The sequence below is a fragment of the Emys orbicularis genome, chromosome 7 (genome assembly GCF_028017835.1).
Source record: "Emys orbicularis isolate rEmyOrb1 chromosome 7, rEmyOrb1.hap1, whole genome shotgun sequence".
Taxonomy (NCBI): domain Eukaryota; kingdom Metazoa; phylum Chordata; order Testudines; family Emydidae; genus Emys; species Emys orbicularis.
In genome coordinates, this window is record NC_088689.1 from 88,904,459 (window position 1) to 88,924,213 (window position 19,755).

The window sequence follows — 19,755 nt, forward strand, 5'->3', positions numbered from 1 at the left end:
ATATTTATTATTTGAAGGATTGACCCATGTTTACTTGATTCCTATATACTAAACTCCATGATAAATAATAAAACCACCCTAGTTATTGCGGCACCAGGGGAAACTAAAAAGAAAAGTGTCCACACTGGAACCCCTACAGCTGAAGCCCTTTGAATTCTGGGGCTGGGAAGAGCTAGCTCTTTCTGAGGTCCCTACTATACCATTCTGGGAATGTAGCCCTTTGACGGAGGGGAGTGTTACGATCCCTCTCTCCTCATGTTTTAAACACTGCCAGTGTGCAGCCTCCAGCTCAAAAGGGCACCTGACCAAAGGGGCCAGTTCTATACTTTGCCTCAATCCGCAGCTAAAGTTGCAGCCTGGATCTCCCGGCTTCCTTGAGGGGGAGGCTTGCCTTGGCGAAGGTCCCAAGGCACGGAGGGATCTGTGGCAGAGAGGGGAATGAACCCAGGTATCCCGGTGACCAAGTGGGTCGGGGCAGGGCTTCTGGTGCCGCCCGCGGCGCCTCAGTCTACATGCGGGAGGTGTGTGGGCCGCCGCCACAATAGGAGGCGAAGGGGGCGCTGAACTGGGGAGACCGCCAGGCGCTGGTTACTCCTCCCCTCAGCCAGGCAGGGGGAGTCTCTGGCGGACTGAGGCCGGGGCTCTTGGGCGGGCTCCCGGCCGCAGGGGGCGCTCCGCCCGCCTCGCTTGGAAAACAGTCACACATCGACCCACCACCGAGCTGCGGCTGCCGTCTGTTCCCCGGACGGACGATCCATGGTTCCCGCCGGTGGTTGTGGCCGCTTGGCCCTCAGCGTCCTGCTTCTGCTGGCCGGCGGTGAGTGCCGAGCGGGGGGTGGCTGGGCTGGGCAGAGCCCGCACACCAGGGCTTGGGGTGGCCCAGTGAGGGCTGCTCCTGGTGAACTGGGGCGCGGAGGTGTTGCTTCCCGAGGCGCTTGGCAGGGGCCGAGCGTGGGTGGGTGTCGACAGTCTCCAGGACAGACACCACGGGGGATGGGGGGGGGGAGAGGGAGACCAGGAGCCCCCCTCAGGCATCTTGTTGGGAATCCCCCTTTCAAACGCCACCATCCCAGCGAGGGAGCCCTCCCTAGCGCCTCGCTGGGGCTGGGCGCGGGGGAGCTAATTTCAGTGCTGCCGGGGGCTTGGTTTCGTTCTCTTCAAATGTCCCCGTCAGGGATACACTCTTCAGTCTCCCATAAGTATAGGAGAGGCAGTGACGGCAAGGCTCCAGCTACTGGCACCGCTGTAAAGGGGAATTGGGGGAGGTAACGGGGGAGAATCGTAAATACTCAGTATTTACTCAGCAGGAGGGACTAAATAAACTTTGTCTAGATACTGGAAAACACTTTCTCGACAGCGAGATCCATTAGATCATGGAATAGATTCCGTAGGAGAGAGCAATGAACACTCTAATAGCTGAGTCATTTAAAACTAGATGAAGCTTTGGAGAGTATCATTGGAAACAATCTTGCCTTGGCCGACAGGCTGAGAAGGAATGACTAGATGACTTATCAGGAATAGTAATGAACATATGTGTTCCTGTTTCAGGGGGATAGCCCTGTTAGTCTGTATCCACAAAAACAACAAGGAAGGACGGTGGCACCTTAAAGACTAACAGATTTATTTTTGTATGTGTTCCTGATTGATTTCTTAACAATATTGAATATTACATCTTCTCATTCTGAATTCATGTTGTGGCATGTTTGGTCCCAAACATTTAGGCATTAACATTAGATACAATTCCACCCCTCCCCCCAAACTGCTACTAATGTAAAAACCCTCTCCTGTCCATCCAGTCCAGTTTCCTGTCTGTCCGAATACATAGGAAGCTCAAATAGACCAGAAGCATATTTGCAAGTGGCCCTGGGGCTCTTCAAAAAATATACTAGCTGCTGTTGAGCAGGGGTACTTGCTCAAGATGGCTTGAGGCCCCTTTACCACGAGAATTAGAAAAACAAACAAAAATGTTCAGAACATCAAACAACTCTCTTTTTCAAAACTAAAAAGCAGCTGTCCGGTAGAAGGCTATGATTTCCCAAGAGAATGTTTTAGTAATATCATTGATCTTGGGGTGTAATAGTTTTCACATGATAAACCAAGATGCGCTTTACCTTGTGCTACCTTGTTACAGTGTTTTTTGGTTTGGGGTTTTATTTTATTTTTTTACAATGGTGGCATGTTCTGAGTAAACTACTGAGCTAAAAAAGTCACAAGGCTGTTAATGTCCTACCATGATCATATTAATTTGGATGAACTTCACAGTCACAAATAACACTGGTGACTAAAGCTGCTCTGGACTTTCTTGTTAAGATTTTCAAACATGACTAGTGATTTATGGGGCCCCATTTTTATTTTATTATTTTTGTTAGTACCTAGAAATCTTTAAAGGAACCCTTTTTCTTTAAAAAAGCGGGTGCTCAGCGCTTATGGAAATTGAGCATTTTCAAGGTAACGAAGATTGGGCATCCAAAAAAGTCAACGCATAAATGTCAAGGTTTACAAAATTGGTTTTAAATTTTTCATACAGCTCTAATAACAACCTGTTTCATGCAAAGAAAACTTTTGATCAAAGACATCAGGCATAAGTGGAAAATATTTACAGGAAAGGAGCTTAATTAGGAAGACTAGCTGGCTTGGAGCTCAGGAAAAAGTCAAAGCTAAAGGAGCCTCAGCTTTTCCTTTACATCAAGGTCGTCACTCTCAGTGCAAGTTAGTTCCGTTCATTTGAGGGGGGAGGGAGAGAGAGGAATATTCATAGATATGTTTTGAAGTTTATTAATCAAGTTAGCTATGACTTATGTCCATATTGACTTACTGACAGTATAATAAAACGTCTGTTGGGGTGGTCCTGGAGGAGTTATGGTAACAATTATGAATACTATACTGACATGAATCTGTTCTTGAACAGTAGCAATTGGTGATGGGACAATTCCCTGATAAGGAGTTTACCAATCAAGTAACTCAACTAAATTAGCTGATTGTTAGGTAAGAACATTTGGGGATAGTTGATGCAATTCTAAAAAGGAGAACTACCAATAGGCTTCCTAGCAGACATGCCAAACCCATGAAAAAAACACAGCAATTGGGCTTGTTTTTGGCTTAATTGGCTTCTGAGTTGCGTGTTGGCTAGTTTTTGGCTTGTAGCTTGTTGCTTCTTTGGTGTGTAGCTTGTTGCTTCTTTTTTTTGATAGGCTCCCGGCAAGCAGGAGCAAGGGTGGGAGAGAGTCAGGGGTGCACAGCGGGCCCACCACAGTCCCAAACTGCACGCTGGGGGGATCTAGTCACATAGAGTGTTGGGGTTCTTAGGGATTGGCTTGTTGTGGCCTTGTTTTGAAATGGGATTAACTTGATTTTTGGCTTATTGTGAAAGTCGCAGTGCTTATTTACCATGTGAAAGTTGGCAACTGTGCTTCCTAGCTGTTACGTTGACCACTTTATTACATCCCTTCTCTTCCCTCCCACCCTCACCTGATTTTAAGCTTTTCAGAGCAGGAACTGTCTTATATTTTAAAGAACACCTAGCACAATCTAGATTGTGGGCATTAGTGTGGTCTAAATAATTAGTAATGAAGTTGAGGACATTATCATTGACAGCTTAGTTTATCTAAACTCATTTGTCAATTAAATTAATAGGGCCTTGGGGATAACAGGGAGTTGAAAATAAATGAGGCTCATATGTAGTTTATTATACCTTGCAGTAAAAATAAACAATAAATTTACATTTTTATAGTAGTCCTTCCTGCAAATATGTTTCTTGTCTATTTTAACTTAGTATAGATTAGAATGTGCCTCTTCTGCCTTTATTTTAATACCCTACAATTTGTTTGCCTCTGTGCTCGGGCCTGTGGTAAGCCTGGATAAACGCTTTTGTTTTTGTCTTTGTGCAACACAGAAGTAATATATCTGGAAGCATCTTAATTGCTTTGCACTTCCTTATTTTAGATAGAGGAAGCAGAACAGTTTGTGATTTTGCTTCCTACACAAACATATTTCTTTATTTCATAAGAAAACTGTTATACCAGTAGGGAGATCATATGGGCACAATTTGCAGAACCACTGTGGAAGGCATTAGTAAACCAGAATTTCCTGTTATCTTTTGAATATATTTGAGTCTTCATATCTGGGTGGTGGTTTTATTTTTTGTGTTGGTACAGTGAACATAGTTATTTTTCAGAATTAGAGATGGATAAAATATTCAGATGAAGATTAGTATTGGAGAACCATGCAATGAGGGAAACAGAGAGAGGAGAGATTATTTAAACTACAGCAGAATCAGTTTAAAATACAACCGAAATAACTTCTTAATCTCTTAATAAAATATGTTAATTGAATATTTTAATATACAATAACTCAACATCCTTATTCAGAAGGTACAGACTGTCAGAGAAACAATAACACATGAAATAATTTGAGATCCTCAGATAAAAAGGTGCTTTAAGGGCAAAGTTTTCTACCATCATTGGTTAATTCACAATATGATATTACCCTTGGTTTGCAGATGGTAAACTGAGGCACATAATTTGTGATGTGCACATGGTTAAACAGTGAGTAAACACAAGTGTCAGGCAGGGAATAGAAAGCAGGAAATATTGTTCTCAGTTCCGTGTTGCAACAATGAGTCTGGTTACTCTCGTTTCATAGGTAATCTCTAAATCCCAAATCCAATCCAAAGGAGACAAACCTAAAACCATAAAAGTCCAATAAGGGGTTAGTCCCTACCATCTCATTTATTGCCATATTAAGTTGAGTGAAATGGGATAGCCACAGTTTCAATCTTTCAGTTATATTGTTCGCGTAGGTTTTTTTGTTTTTAACTACATTTATTTTAAATAACAGATCCTGACGTGGTTATACTGGATGCTTTAAAATATGGCTAATGAAAGTGTCAAAACCTTATAGACTATTAACAGAAATAAATCTTGAAACAAAAAAAATAGTTCAGTAACAAGGAGTTTTCTCCTCTGCCCACAAAATGTGCATCCCTGGTCTTCACACTAATACTTAACTCTAAAGTATGCTGTGGAACCTGATAAATTGTAAAGCTTCTTGAAATCCTCAGATGCAAGGAGTGAAGTATTATCAGCCTCCAGAATTTTATGCGCCAAAATATTAAAGATGACCTTAAAATGGGAAGGATGAACTGAACTGCCTTTTATGTATAAAAATGCGTAAAATGTGTGCAACTTTTTTTTTTTTTAAACAGTAGGTATGCAGGTCTCTTCTATCTAACTGTGAAATTGACTTCACAAGAGACCAGACTTAAAATCCCTTGCCTTCTCAAATACTTGACTTTAAGTTGGATCACATAAATTGCCTACCTAGCTCCAATGCTAAAAATTGGAGAGAAGTGATGACTTGGTTAAAGCTGAATCACCCCAAGCCTTCAGTTAAGCTATGAAAGCTCACAGCACACCTCTGAGACCCCCTAGCCAAAAGAGAGACCAGATGATGTCTTTATTATATTTCTAAAGTTAACATGCAGGAAAAAACATAAAATAAACCTTTCCTTCTTTATACATGATAGGGAGAAAAAGGAACAACATCAAACAAAACATAATATAAAATTCTTGCAGATCACCTTGAAAACTGGGGGGACCAAACACTGGATTCATTGAAGTCAATGAAAGATCTTTGTCATTGAATTCTGTAGGATTGGGATTTGCCCCAGTTCTTTAAAAGATACAGATCCATGTGGGCATCTGAATCTTTAGTACATGTTACTCTGATGCATCTTGTGCATCAAATCAAATACCTGGAAAAAATTTATTAAAAGTTTTTCTTTTAACACTGATTTTTAGAAGAGCGCTGATTGGCTGATAAATTTGGTACCATGATCCTTGAAAGTCATTGCTATATTTGCTAGCAGCCATTGTGATGAAAATAACACCACAAGGAATGTCTATAACTTTATTTTCAAGCAGTTTTATCCTTTATGTGCCTGGGAGAATGCTTGGAGAGAGCTAACCTATCTTGGGGCTTGTCTATACTTACGCGCTGGTTCGGCGGCAGGCAATCGAACTTCTGGGTTCGATTTATCGCGTCTTGTCTGGACGCGATAAATCGAACCCAGAAGTGCTCGCCGTCGACTCCGGTAATCCTGCTCGGCGCGAGGAGTACGCGGAGTCAACGGGGGAGCCTGCCTGCCGCGTCTGGACCGTGGTAAGTTCGAACTAAGGTACGTCGACTTCAGCTACGTTATTCACGTAGCTGAAGTTGCATACCTTAGTTCGAATTGCGGGGTTAGTGTAGACCAGGCCTTGGTTGGAGACAGCATATTATAAATGGAAAGACTGAAGGCTAAGAACTCACCTTAGCTCTGATGGAAATCATTAATTTAGAAGAAACAACTGAAATAGTATTTATTACATTCTGATATGATGTTGTGGATGACACTAAGCTGGGGGGAGAGGTAGATACGCTGGGTAGAGTTGGGGTCCAGAGTGACTTAGACAAATTGGAGGCTTGGGCCAAAAGAAATCTGATGAGGTTCAACAAGGACAAGTGCAGAGTTCTGCATTTAGGACGGAGGAATCCCATGCACCGCTACAGGCTGGGGACCGACTGGCTAAGCAGCACTTCTGCAGGAAATGACGAGGGGATTATATTGGAGGAGAAGCTGGATATGAGTCAGCAATGTGCCCTTGTTGCCAATAAGGCTAATGGCTGCATTAGTAGGAGCATTGCCAGCAGATCGAGGGAAATGATTATTCCCCTTTATTCGGCACTAGTGAGGCCACATCTGGAGTATTGCATCCAGTTTTGGGCCCCCCACTACAGAAAGGATGTGGACAAATTGGAGAGAGTCCAACGGAGGGCAACGAAAATGATCAGAGGGCTGGGGCACATGATTTACGAGGGGAGGGTGAGGAAGCTGGGCTTGTTTAGTCTAGAGAAGAGTGAGGGGGGATTTGATAGCAGCCTTCAAGTACCTCAAGGGGGGTTCCAAAGAGGACAGATGATGGCAGATGACAGAACAAGGAGCAATGGTCTCAAGTTGCAGTGGGGGAGGTCTAGGTTGGATATTAGGAAACACTATTTCACTAGGAGGGTGGTGAAGCACTGGAATGGGTTACCTAGGGAGGTGGTGGAATCTCCATCCTTAAAGGTTTTTAAGGCCCGGCTTGACAAAGCCCTGGCTGGGATGATTTAGTTGGTGTTGGTCCTGCTTTGAGTAGGGGGTTGGACTAGATGACCTCCTGAGGTCTCTTCCAACCCTAATCTTTTGTGATTCTGTGATACGACACTAGATGAGATGACAGTTAATGTAGATACATCTAAACGTGTTTGATTTTTTAATGTCTGTCTGTTGGTTATTTCCTTATTTTCAGCTTTAGGTGAATATTGTAGGGCATACACAGATTCTGATGGACGCACGTATTCTGAAAAATCCTGCCCACAGTTCTGCTGTGGAAACTGCATCAGCCGATATTGCTGCTTGGATAGGTCATATAAATTTGGAGAAGATGAACAATTTATGTGTAATGTGCTGGACGACAGGTATGTGACAAACTTCAGTGTGTGAGCTAGTACAACATTTTTTTCAGCATACCAAAAGATGATAGATAAGGGTATATGGTTTTGTGGTTAGAACAGAGAATTTGAACTAGGTCCCAGAACTGTAACTAAGCATTTTAGCGCTCAGGGCAAGCAAGCACGTTTGCACCCCCTACTGTTTTTCCACCCCATTTTTCCACCCTTGCGGCTTTGCGCCCTGGGCGGCTGCCCCACTCGCCCCGTACTGGTTACGGCCATGGTAGGTCCTTCAGGTTTTATTCCTAGCCATGTCACTGAATCATGGACTTCAGTAAGCCTTATTTCCTTAACAGCATTTGGTAGATGGGTAAACTGAGGCATAAACTCTTGCCTCCCTGACAGGATTGTAGAATTTGTTGAATGTTTGTTTGCAAGACTTATTGAGATCCTCAGATGAAAGCAGTGGAGAATTAGTCTTTTTGCAGTATAAACTAGTTGCATAATACTTTTCAAACATGGAGAAACTGGATGCTTAAATTTAAATTGTGACCTAGTGTATAATGTTTGTTGTAATGATGGCATAAAACAAAAAAAGAGAAATAAGCCATCGCTTTGCCAAGATCATTTTTAGGACTTTCCAGCCATTAAAAAAAATTAAGCTTGATTAATTGTAGAATTAAAAAATTAATCGTGCGATTAATTGCACTGTTAAAGAATAATGAATACCATTTATATAAATATTTTTGGATGTTTTCCACATTTTCAAATATATTGATTTCAATTACAACACAGAATACAAAGTGTACAGTGCTCTCTTTATATTTATTTTTATTATAAACATTTGCACTGTAAAAATAAAATAGTATTTTTCAATTCACCTAATACAAGTACGGTAGTGCAATCTCTTTATCATGAAAGTTGAACTTACAAATGTAGAATTATGTACAAAAATAACTGCATTCAAAAACAAAACAATGTAAAACTTTAGAACCTACAAGTCCACTCAGTCCTACTTCTTGTTCAGCCAATCACTCAGACAAACAAGTTTGTTTACATTTGCAGGAGATATTGTAAACAAGAAGTGGGCAGCATTGTCACCTGAAAGTGAGAACAGGCGTTGCAAGATATTTATGTGCCAGATGTGCTAAAGATTCATATGTCTTTTCATACTTCAACCACCATTCCAGAGGACATGCGTCCATGCTGATGATGGGTTCTGCTCCATAACTATCCAAAGCGGTGCAGACCAAGGCATGTTTATTTTCATCATCTGAGTCAGATGTCACTAGCAGAAGGTTGATTTTATTTTTTGGTGATTCGGGTTCTGTAATTTCCACATCGGAATGTTGCTCTTTTAAAACTTCTGAACGCATGCGCCACACACTTCAGATTCTTAAATCTTGGGTCGAGTGCTGTAGCTGTCTTTTTAGAAATCTCACATTTGGTACCTTCTTTGCGTTTTGTCAAATCTGCTGTGAAAGTGTTCTTAAAACGAACATGTGCTGGGACATCATCTGAGACTGCTATAACATGAAATTTATGGCAGAATGTGCGTAAAACAGAGAGCAGAAGACATACAATTCTCAGTCACAAATTTAATTAACACTTTTTTTAACGACCGTCATCAGCATGGAAGCATGTCCTTTGGAATGGTACCTAAAGCATGAAGGGGCATATGAATGTTTAGCATATCTGGCATGTAAATACCTTGCAATGCTGGCTACAAAAGTGCTATGCAAATGTCTGTTTTCACTTTCAGGTGATGTAAATAAGAAGTGGGCAGCATTATCTCGCATAAATGCAAACAAACTTGTTTGTCTTACCGAGTGGCTGAACAAGAAGTAGGACTGAGTGGACTTGTAGACTCTAAATTTTTACATTGTTTTGTTTTTGAGTGCAGTTATGTAACAAAAGAAAATCTACATTTGTAAGTTGCGTTTTCACGATTAAGAGATTGCACTACAGTACTAGTATGAAGTGAATTGAAAAATACTATTTATTTTGTTTATTATTTTTATAGTGCAAATATTTGTAATAAAAATAATGCAAAGTGAGCACTGTACACTTTGTATTCTGTCTTGTAATTGAAATAAATATATTTGAAAATGTAGAAAAACATCCAAAATATTTAATAAATTTCAGTTGGTATTCTATTGTTTAACAGTGCAATTAAAACTGAGATGAATCGTGATTAATTTTTTTGAGTTAATCGTGTGAGTTAACTGCGATTAATTGACCACCCTAATCATTTTGTTACTCCGTGCCAGTGTTTACTGCATGTGAGAGACTGCAAAAGATTAAGAATTAAAATAAGTAGACTTTTAATGTCGTGGCAAGGATGAAGATGGGTGCTATTGGTTTCATTTCCCTGATTCAGCTTTCAAAAGTTTGGGGAACAACTGCTTGGGACTATCCAGATTAATATGCACATCGCTGTGGCTTTTCACCATGAAAAGGATGATGCCTTTGAGAACAAGAATGCAATACTTCGTATCCGTCTGGCATTACATTAAAGTAACGTCTATCTCTGTTAACCAAGCCAGATCAAACTGAACTTGAAAATGAGAATGGCAGTTGTTAACTGGATTTCATCTGGCTTTATATTTTTTTTCCTGTTAGTGAGCTCAAGATATTCTCTTGAGCTATAGTACTCATGGGAGTAGGCATACGGTTTTTCATGTGTACTAGGAATTCCAGAGATAATACACTGACTTCTGAAGAGTGGAAACAAGTGTAGTTTTGGTTGGATTGGCCTTTCCCCTGTGAACAAAATGTCATTGAGAAGGCATGGAGTACTTGGTAAAAAGAACTTAAATTCCACTTTTGAGACATGTATTTGTCTTATTACAGGACATATCAACCCATCAAGGAAGAAACGTTGAAGTTGCGTTCACACTTCGATGATGACTGGGAACCTAGACCCAGGTAAATAACTTAAGGCTTAAACCTGTTTTTATCAAAGATACTTTATTAATGTGGTGTATACAACACATGCAAAATGAAAATACTAACAAGTCACACCACAACATTCTCAAGATTACTGTATATTTTAGTTTATATGAAGAAGTAGGAACTTGGAGATAAAAATTGTGTAATGTTAGTTTAGGCCATAATCTCAACAGTATGTAATTTTCCATCTTGTTTAGTGAATGAGAGTTTTTCTAAACCATTGTTATTCTTGTACTATATTTCTTTAAACATTGGCAGACTTTTTTAGCATATAGTGGCTAAATTTCAAATGCTTCTTTTGTTTTAAGAGTCTAATTATTTCTGACATTCTCTGTATATGGAATAGAGAACACTGATAAAACTGGTAATACTTCTCAAACTGGTAAAAGCTTTAAGAACACCTGCCTTAATAAATAGTTGTTTTTTTGCTTTAGGTTTATTTATTACAGTGCCCATAAGAATGTTAGGTATTGTGTGGTACAAATAAAAGACTACATTCTTGCACTGAAGCAACTAAAACTTAATTTTGGATATGATGACTAAAGGAGATAGAGGAAGAACAAAGGTTACGCTAATTTAGTGATGAGGACAGTGATGTCTGCCTTATACAACTATATCATGTGGTTTTCTAGTTTAAGTATGTGCACACCTTCATGGCTCCACTAAGTTTATCTAATATTACTTAAAATTGACTCTTTTTGCTTATGAGCATCATGGAAAAAAGAAGGGATTTGAATGAGTTAGGGTCAGTGATGAGGCCAGCAAGAAACTAGAAAGCCCAGAATTGGGAGGGCATTCCATGTACACCTCTACCCTGATATAACGCTGTCCTCGGGAGCCAAAAAATCTTACCACGTTATAGGTGAAACCGCGTTATATCGAACTTGCTTTGATCCACCGGAGTGTGCAGCCCCGCCTCCCCGGAGCGCTGCTTTACCGCGTTATATCCGAATTCGTGTTATATCGGGTTGCGTTATATCGGGGTAGAGGTGTATATGGAAGTGTGAAAAATAGCACAGAAATGATTCTGGGAAGAGTAGGCAAATGTACAAGAAAGCTGACATAGGTGGTGGGTGGGGACAACCATAATAAGAATCAGCTGGATATGTAGGCAGGGTGGAGTTAAAGGACTTGAAGATGAGGATGAAGATTACATTTGATGTGGTAGTGAAAGGCAAGCTAAAAAGGTGATGACATGGTGTGTTGGTTTAGGGAATCTGTCTGTATTTAACTTACAAATTCTGTTTGATATTGGGGACTCAGTTTGTCAGTGTTGGGCTGCAAGTTCCATTCTGAATGTAGGGCTAGTTGTGGTCCCTGTCTTTTTAGCTCTGTGTTGGATTGCAAGTCCCAGGGGTGGTGACACAAGGAAGGGCAGTCTACAAGTCTGTCTTTGAAAGGGTCAACCTTTAGCCCAGAAAGAGCAATGGGATAGCTGAAGTCTAGGGGGAAACCAGTTGTCACCAGCTTCTCAGTTTGGGCTGGGGTTTGGCGAATGGAAAATCCCCAGCCACAGAACAAAGTAACTAGGTATTGGTGGTAGAACTTACAAACTTATAGAGCAGAGGAGAGAAAGAGAGGGGCATGCTTTTGTAGCAGTGGGGGTCCTGTTTAACCATTAGCTCTTCTATACTAAATAACTCTGCTGCCCTATTGTACTAGTTTTCCTCTATTGCACCAAGTATTCAGTGCTCCTTAAAACCCACTCATGTGACTATAAGACTGTTGTAGAGTTGTGGAGTATATTTTGAGTGATATAATAAGTATAAACAAATAATTGATACTCAGCTCTATTAGTATTGAAAAAGAACTTAACATTTTTTTAAAAAGTCAAGGTTGCTAAATGGCAATTAATTTTACCCCTCATGTAGTTTATAGAACTTAAGCTCTCTATAAAAAGCCCCCCCAGAATTAAACTTAGAGCACTAAATCTTCCATTACCCATGTTATTAATTTAAACATTTATGCTTTCAAGGTACAAATAAATCCTTAATTCATCCCATGGTTTCTTAAATTCTGACCCGTAGGCTTTTTGGAAAGGGAGGTGCAGGGCTGGCTCCAGCATTTCTGCCACCCCAAGCAAAAAAAAAACCAAAAGCTGCGATCGGCGGCGGCAATTGGGGAAAAAAAAAAAAAGCTGCGATCGGCGGCGGCAGTTCAGCGGCAGGTCCTTCGCTCCTAGAGGGAGTGAGGGACCTGCCGCCCCTGAATTGCCGCAGGTGCCGCCCATCTCCCTTGGCCGCCCCAAGCACCTGCTTGTTAAGCTGGTGCCTGGAGCCGGCCCTGGGGAGGTGGAGATGGAGAAAGAGGGCCATGTTTTGTTCATATATCTTATTACCTTGATTTTGCTATCAATATTTTCTTAAAAGATACTGTTTAGTGGGGAATAAAGTTAATATATTAACTTACTTCACTAATATTTTGTAATTTATAATTCTAATGCGTTCAGAACAACTTCCTACCTGAACATTATTAGGAAAAATATATAACACTGATTTTAAAATATAGCTTTATGATGGAAGTTGGGTGCCATCTTACCTACAGAGAGGCTATTGCATCTCCATAATGATGCTTTGCTTTATTAGATGTCTGAACGCTTTGGAAAACATATCTTTTAAGGGTTCCAGCTCTACTGTATATATTTTTTTCTGTCACTATGTGCTATGATTCATAAAGCTAGTGTTAGTTACTCTGTGCAAGCCTCCTATTTTCAGCAAAAGAAAGTAAATAACTTGGAGGAAGTGTGCACAAAGCAGGAGCTAAAGCATTGTGGTTTGTTCTGAGCAGCTGCTGTATTGGAAAAGCAACAGTAAACTGATCAGCAAGATTAATGACCAAATGAGATGGCATATCCATAATTTCAGGGAAGCACTTTATATATTTCTTACATCTAAGGAGTGAACAGGGCTTTTGCTTCAAAAGATATAAAATGGAAGATGTTAACAGGATATTCAAGGGTTATTTTTTTTTCTTCTGTTTGTGATTTGTGTTGGGGTTAAGACTGAGTGATACTCATCCCGTGGCTTTGAGTGCTCTGTATCTAACAAGAAGGTGTGCTATATAGACTTCTGTTCTATTTGATTTTGTGTTCTTATATTCACAGTTCAGCTTTACAGTCTGTCTTCTAAGTTTGACCCATGAGCTAACTGAAATGAAGAAATTAGCTAGGGCTGATAACATTTTATATCAGGGATCGGCAACCTTTGGCACGCGGCTCGCCAGGGTAAGCACCCTGGTGGGCCGGGCCGGTTTGTTTACCTGCTGCATCCACAGGTTCGGCCGATCGCGGCTCCCACTGGCCGCGGTTCACCGTTCCAAGCCAGTGGGGGCAGCGGAAAGCGGTGGCCAGCACATCCCTCGGCCCACGCCGTTTCCTGCAGCCCCCATTGGCCTGGGACAGCAAACCGCGGCCAGTGGGAGTCGCGATCGGCCGAACCTGGGGACGCGGCAGGTAAACAAACCGGCCCAGCCCGCCAGGGTGCTTATCCTGGTGGGCTGCGTGCCAAAGGTTGCCGATCCCTGTTTTATATACTTAACTCTGAGCAGTACTTGCACAAAGTGGGGGTGTGGTGGTGATGGTGGAGGGAATGAAAATGCCAAATGCCATACTCCAACATCTACACCCGACTGTCTAGTACAGCTAGCAACTGTTTCAGAATAGCCTTAAAGCAGGAGGAAGTGTGCAGTGCATGAGCAGTATGAATGCTGTTAATCTGTGTTTAAAGGAACAACAAAAAGTTCACAAGAAACACTGCAAAGTTAAGTGGGGAAAGGAAGGCCAGGGACTTTGCACGTTTGTTTTCTCTCCATGGAAGCTTTAAGGATAAGATCTCTCTCCCATTAAAATAAATGGCAACACTCCCACTGGCTCAAAGTTCAGCATTTTGCCTTTCCTCACCTCAATTACTCCAAGATGCTAGGTGAAGGGATGAACCCTAGTTGTTTGCAATTCCATCTGGGCTTCTGTGAGCTTGATTTGTGGCTGGCTTGTAGACTAGGAGGCAATCCATTACCAGTTAAACCTTTTCCATGTCAGTGAGAGTTGGTTAAAGGTATTGGAATGGATTCCAAAGTTTTGAAAATTGGAAGAAACAACTTTTTTGCCTAATAAAATTCTTTCTGTGGATTTAATTTACATGATTCCTCTATAAATTAGGAGAGATCTGAACTATTCATTTTGGATGTAACTTTTGGCAATTGCTAACAGTCACATATGGCTATCAGATCAGAATTTGAATGAACAAGTATTTAAGGAAATTTCTTAAAGCAAATGGAATCTAATTTTAATCTTATGTCCACCAATCAGTCACAGAAATGGACATGTTCTCTACTAGTGAAACAAATGTCAGTTACAAGGCTGACTTGTTAAATGGCCACCCCCTCACAAGCTCTTCCTGAAATGTCTTAGATGGCAATACAAAAATATATTAGAACAAACAGATGCTGAACTTCAAATACTTAATACTAATAACCTGTAATAACGTATTAGCTCTCTTAAAAAAAAATTCTTAAATCCAGATTGGTGGACATGTAATTCAGAGAAAAATACGTTATTTGGCAAGATTAATCCCTTTCTTTTAGGATCCACCAATATGTGTTGTAAAAGAAGTGCCCTACCAGATGGCTTCCCCCCCTCCCCCCCCCCAACATTTGTTGGTATAAGGTACAGCACACAGAGCACTTCGCCAGTAAATTTTGTCTCGAATTGTCTGCAAATCTCAAAGTTGTGTATTTTTGACAACATAGCTGTATAACAGTATCTGTGATTGAATATGGCAAGGGTACTAGTACTGCAGAAACCATGTGGGAGGGAAGTTTAGTGTTCACCAGAGCCCCTAGCATGAAAATGCAAAATCTTGTGCTTTCCCCATGTTTCACTGTAGCAAAACTCAACAGGATAGATTAAAGGAAAAAGTAAACTGTACATGCCCAAGACATTTTTAACTTTTATTATTTCATAGCAACCATTTTTTCAAGCATGACAGACATTAGTTTTCATTTAGGACTACATACATGCTCAATTCTAAGACAAAGCCACTCTGTATATCTAGGGTTTTGAGTCAAAAAAAATATAAAAAATAAAAAAATCAGGAATTTGTTAAATAAAAATTACTCTTTACTAACTCTGTTTTTAGTGGAAAAATGTCAAAGAAAATGCATATGAAATTCATTTGGGTTGAAATGAAGCATTAAAAAATTCAGTCCTGAAAGTAACTAAGAATAAGTGTTCAGAATGTGTGTCTTACGTCATCATTAGCTATAAATGTCACTACTGTAATGGCATAAGGAAAAAATTATTCGTGTTCTAGTGCTATCACACAGGTTACTCCAGTTCACGATTTTGTGCAATCATCTCTCTTTCCTCAAAATTCTACTAGGTAAATTCTAAAAATTGAAGCATGTTTTATGAAGATTTCCAGTTCCTTCTGAAGAATTGAATCTTTAGCTTTGGTATTTGGGGTAATGGATTCAGGAATCCCAAAGTTTAATGCCTGTACCAGTAATCTCTCTAGTCACAATTATTATTCTACTTTGGTATAAATTGCCAGTGACATGTTTTCTATTACAAGTTCAGTTCTTAAAGGATAATATCTCCATGACTGTCATTCTTGAGTCTCAAGCCTCCAGTATAAAATTGGCAAAAACTCCCATAGCTGAAGAGTTTTGGAGGATGACACCTTTCACACCCATACATGACTATGTAGAACACTCTGATCCTGCTGTGTGAAAGGTGTATCCCAACAGTGCCCTTACTTGTTAGTTCCACAGTCACAGAAGTGGTGATGCACACAATGTTTCTGGCTATGTATACCCCAAATTAAAAAACATAGTAAGAGAAGCAAAAAAGAGCCACAATGGCTAAACAACAAAGTAAAAGAAGCAGTGAGAGGCAAAAAGGCATCCTTTAAACAGTGGAAATTAAGTCTTAGTGAAGAAAATAGAAAGGCGCATAAATACTGGCAAATGAAGTGTAAAAATACAATTAGGAAAGCCAAAAAAGAATTTGAGCCAAAGAATCTCAGTTAGCCAAAGACTCAAAAAAGTAATAACAATTTTTTTTCAGTACGTCAGAAGCAGGAAGCCTGCTAAACAACCAGTGGGGCCACTGGATGATCCCGGTGCTAAAGGAGCACTCAAGGACGATAAGGCTATTGCGGAGAAACTAAATGAATTCTTTGCATCGGTCTTCACAGCTGAGGATGTGAGGGAGATTCCCAAACCTGAGCCATTCTTTTTAGGTGACAGATCTGAGGAACTGTCCTACATTGAGGTATCATTAGAGGAGGTTTTGGAACAAATTGATAAATTAAACAGCAATAAGTCACCAGGAGCAGATGGTATTCATCCAAGAGTTCTGAAGGAACTCATATGTGAAATTGCAGAACTACTAACTGTAGTCTGTAACCTATCATTTCAATCAGCTTCTGTACCAGATGACTGGAGGATAGCTAATGTGACGCCAATTTTTAAAAAGGGCTCTTGAGGTGATCCCGGCAATTACAGGCCTATAAGCCTGACTTCAGTATCAGGCAAACTGGTTAAAACTATAATAAAGAACAGTATTGTCAGAAATATAGATGAACATAATTTGTTGAGAGGAAGAATCAACATGGTTTTAGTAAAGGGAAATCATGCCTCACCAATCTACTAGAATTCTTTGAGGGGGTCAACAAGCATGTGGACCAAGGGGATCCAGTGGATACAGTGTACTTAGATTTTCAGAAAGCCTTTAACAAGGTCCCTCACCAAAGGCTCTTATGCAAAGTAAGCTGCCTCGGGATAAGAGGGAAGGTGCTCTCATGGATTGGGGTAACTGGTAATAATGGTAATAGAACGTTTATTTATTTTAATCATAAGTTCCGCGTACAAAATCAACTAATACATATATGGTGTGCATCATAGTGCATGTAACATACTACACTGCTACCTCGATATAACGCGCCCCGATATAACACGAATTCAGATATAACGCGGTAAAGCAGTGTTTCGGGGGGGGCGGGGCTGCACACTCCGGTGGATCAAAGCAAGTTCAATATAACGCGGTTTCACCTATAACACGGTTAAGATTTTTTGGCTCCCGAGGACAGCGTTATATCGAGGTAGCGGTGTATTTAAATAATCACAAATAAAATTTAGCTGTAGAACCATATCAGATATGATTAACGATTATTTTTCAAAATTGTACTTTTTGCGCTTTTAATGAGGCAAATTCATCAATAATTGCATCAAAATTAATATTATTCACTACTTCATGTTCTATTGACAAGATGGACATATTTGTTAATCTCTCCTGACCTGTGGTTGCTCGAAGGTAGTTTTTAATTAATTTGAGCTTACTGAAGCTTCTTTCGCAAGAAGCCACAGTTACTGGCAAGCAGAGAAATATTCTTAATGCAATTTCTAAATTTGGATAAGATTCGGCCAAATTATATTCATGAATTAACTGGAGAAGGTCCAAACTACTTGCACATGAAACGTTTGGAAACAACGCTAACGCCTGTCATATTTGAGACTTAAATCCACTGCTGCTTTTTGAAGATTAGTAGTGTCCATTTTAACAAGCGAATCACCCGAAAGAAAATCGAAATCAGAAGATATCTCATTTAAAGTTTCATATCTCCAATTTAACTCAACTATTATGGTGTCAAATATGGTTTTTATTTGTACTTTGAAAGATTGTTCAGCTGATAAATTAGAAGATACATCTGCACACTCATAAAGTTGCTGCCTTTTTACTTTTCGCTTTCTGGATTCAATAAATTCTGCTGGTATTTCTATATTTTCAGCCGTTTTTTTACAATCTGTAAAAATATTGACCATATCGTTATTGCTTTCACGCATCTCTTGTAAAATATTTCATAATCCGTTGATCATTTTACAAGTCTGAGAAACAGTGATGCCTTTTGCTTGTAGGGCTTTATTCACTCTGTCAATATGAGTTATGATAATCCCAACAATACGTATAAAATGATGGGGTCTAAATTAGCTGTTACCATTCAAGAGAAAGATCTTGGAGTCATTGTGGATAGTTCTCTGAAAACATCCACTCAGTGTGCAGCGGCAGTCAAGAAAGCGAACAGACTGCTGGGAATAATTAAGAAAGGGATAGATAATAGGACCAAAAATACCATGTTGCCTCTCTATAAATCCATGGTACGCCCACATCTTGAATACTGTGGTTGCCCCATCTCAAAAAAGATATACTGGAATTGGAAAAGGTTCAGAAAAGGGCAACAAAAATGATTAAGGGTATTGAATGGCTTCCATATGAGGAGAGATTGATAAGACTGGGACTTTTGAGCTTAGAAAAGAGAAAGCTAAGGGGAGATATGATTGAGGTCTATTCAATCATGACTAGTGTAGAGAAACTAGATAAGGAAGTGTTGTTTACAACTTCTCATAACACAAGAACTAGGGGTCACCAAATGAAATTAATAGGCAGCAGGTTTAAAACAAATAACAGGAAGTATTTCTTCACACAACACACAGTCAACCTGTGGAACTCCTTGCCAGAGGATGCTGTGAAGGCCAAGACCATAACAGGGTTCAAAAAAGAACTAGATAAATTCATAGAGGATAGGTCCATCAATGGCTATTAGCCAGGATGGGCTGGCATGGTGTCCCTAGCCTCTGTTTGCCAGAAGCTGGGCATGAGCGACGGGATGAATCACTTGATGATTACCTATTCTGTTCATTCCCTCTGGGGCACCTGGCACTCGCCACTGTCAGAAGACAGGATACTGGGCTAGATGGACCTTTTGGTCTGACCCAGTAGGGCCGTTCTTATGCTTTCAGTTAGACCAGGTTCAGCTGTACCTATTTCTGATACTCTTTGATGGCAACTGATGGCTTTTGTGCACAGAGCTTATGTCCACAGAAGCCAGCTCCTCTCTGAGACTCCATACAGACAAAAGTGTGCCTAACCCCCACAGTACTATTAAACCCCTGTCCAGGTATGGTTACTGTAGTCAGCCTTGATGGTGCTAATTGAGCAGTAAGTACTTCTCTCAAGCCCTTTCCATGGTGAGTTGCATGCAGAGTACTTAATTTTTAACATGAATTACTTTTACACTTTACCTTTTGGTATGCTTTAAATGTTTTGCTTTTTGACAGGTGCTTTTAATATGTAGGTTAGCAGGTTAAATGTGAATGTCTGTCTGAATTTGCAATTGTTTTAATATCATCCATACTACTTGGGTTAACAGACTGAGATGTAATTATTGGAAAACAGTGGACAAATTGGAAGAGTCATGTTGTCTTCGATGTGTGTGCATAAACAGAGTTACCCCTGAACTAAGAGAGAGGCACTGTGCCTTTAAGAAGGCTTTTTCT

General features: G+C 40.2%; 1 protein-coding gene across 1 annotated transcript in view; it reads left to right on the forward strand.

Annotated features, from left to right (window-relative positions):
- Window positions 1-677: 677 nt before the first annotated feature.
- SHISA5 (shisa family member 5) overlaps window positions 678-19,755 on the forward strand; it is a 64,043-nt gene continuing 44,965 nt past the window's right edge. Inside the window, exons 1-3 of the mRNA XM_065407131.1 lie at window positions 678-817; window positions 7,329-7,497; window positions 10,324-10,398. Coding sequence (XP_065263203.1) covers window positions 757-817; window positions 7,329-7,497; window positions 10,324-10,398 — 305 coding nt within the window. The 5' untranslated portion in view covers window positions 678-756. The remainder of the gene's footprint in view (window positions 818-7,328; window positions 7,498-10,323; window positions 10,399-19,755) is intronic.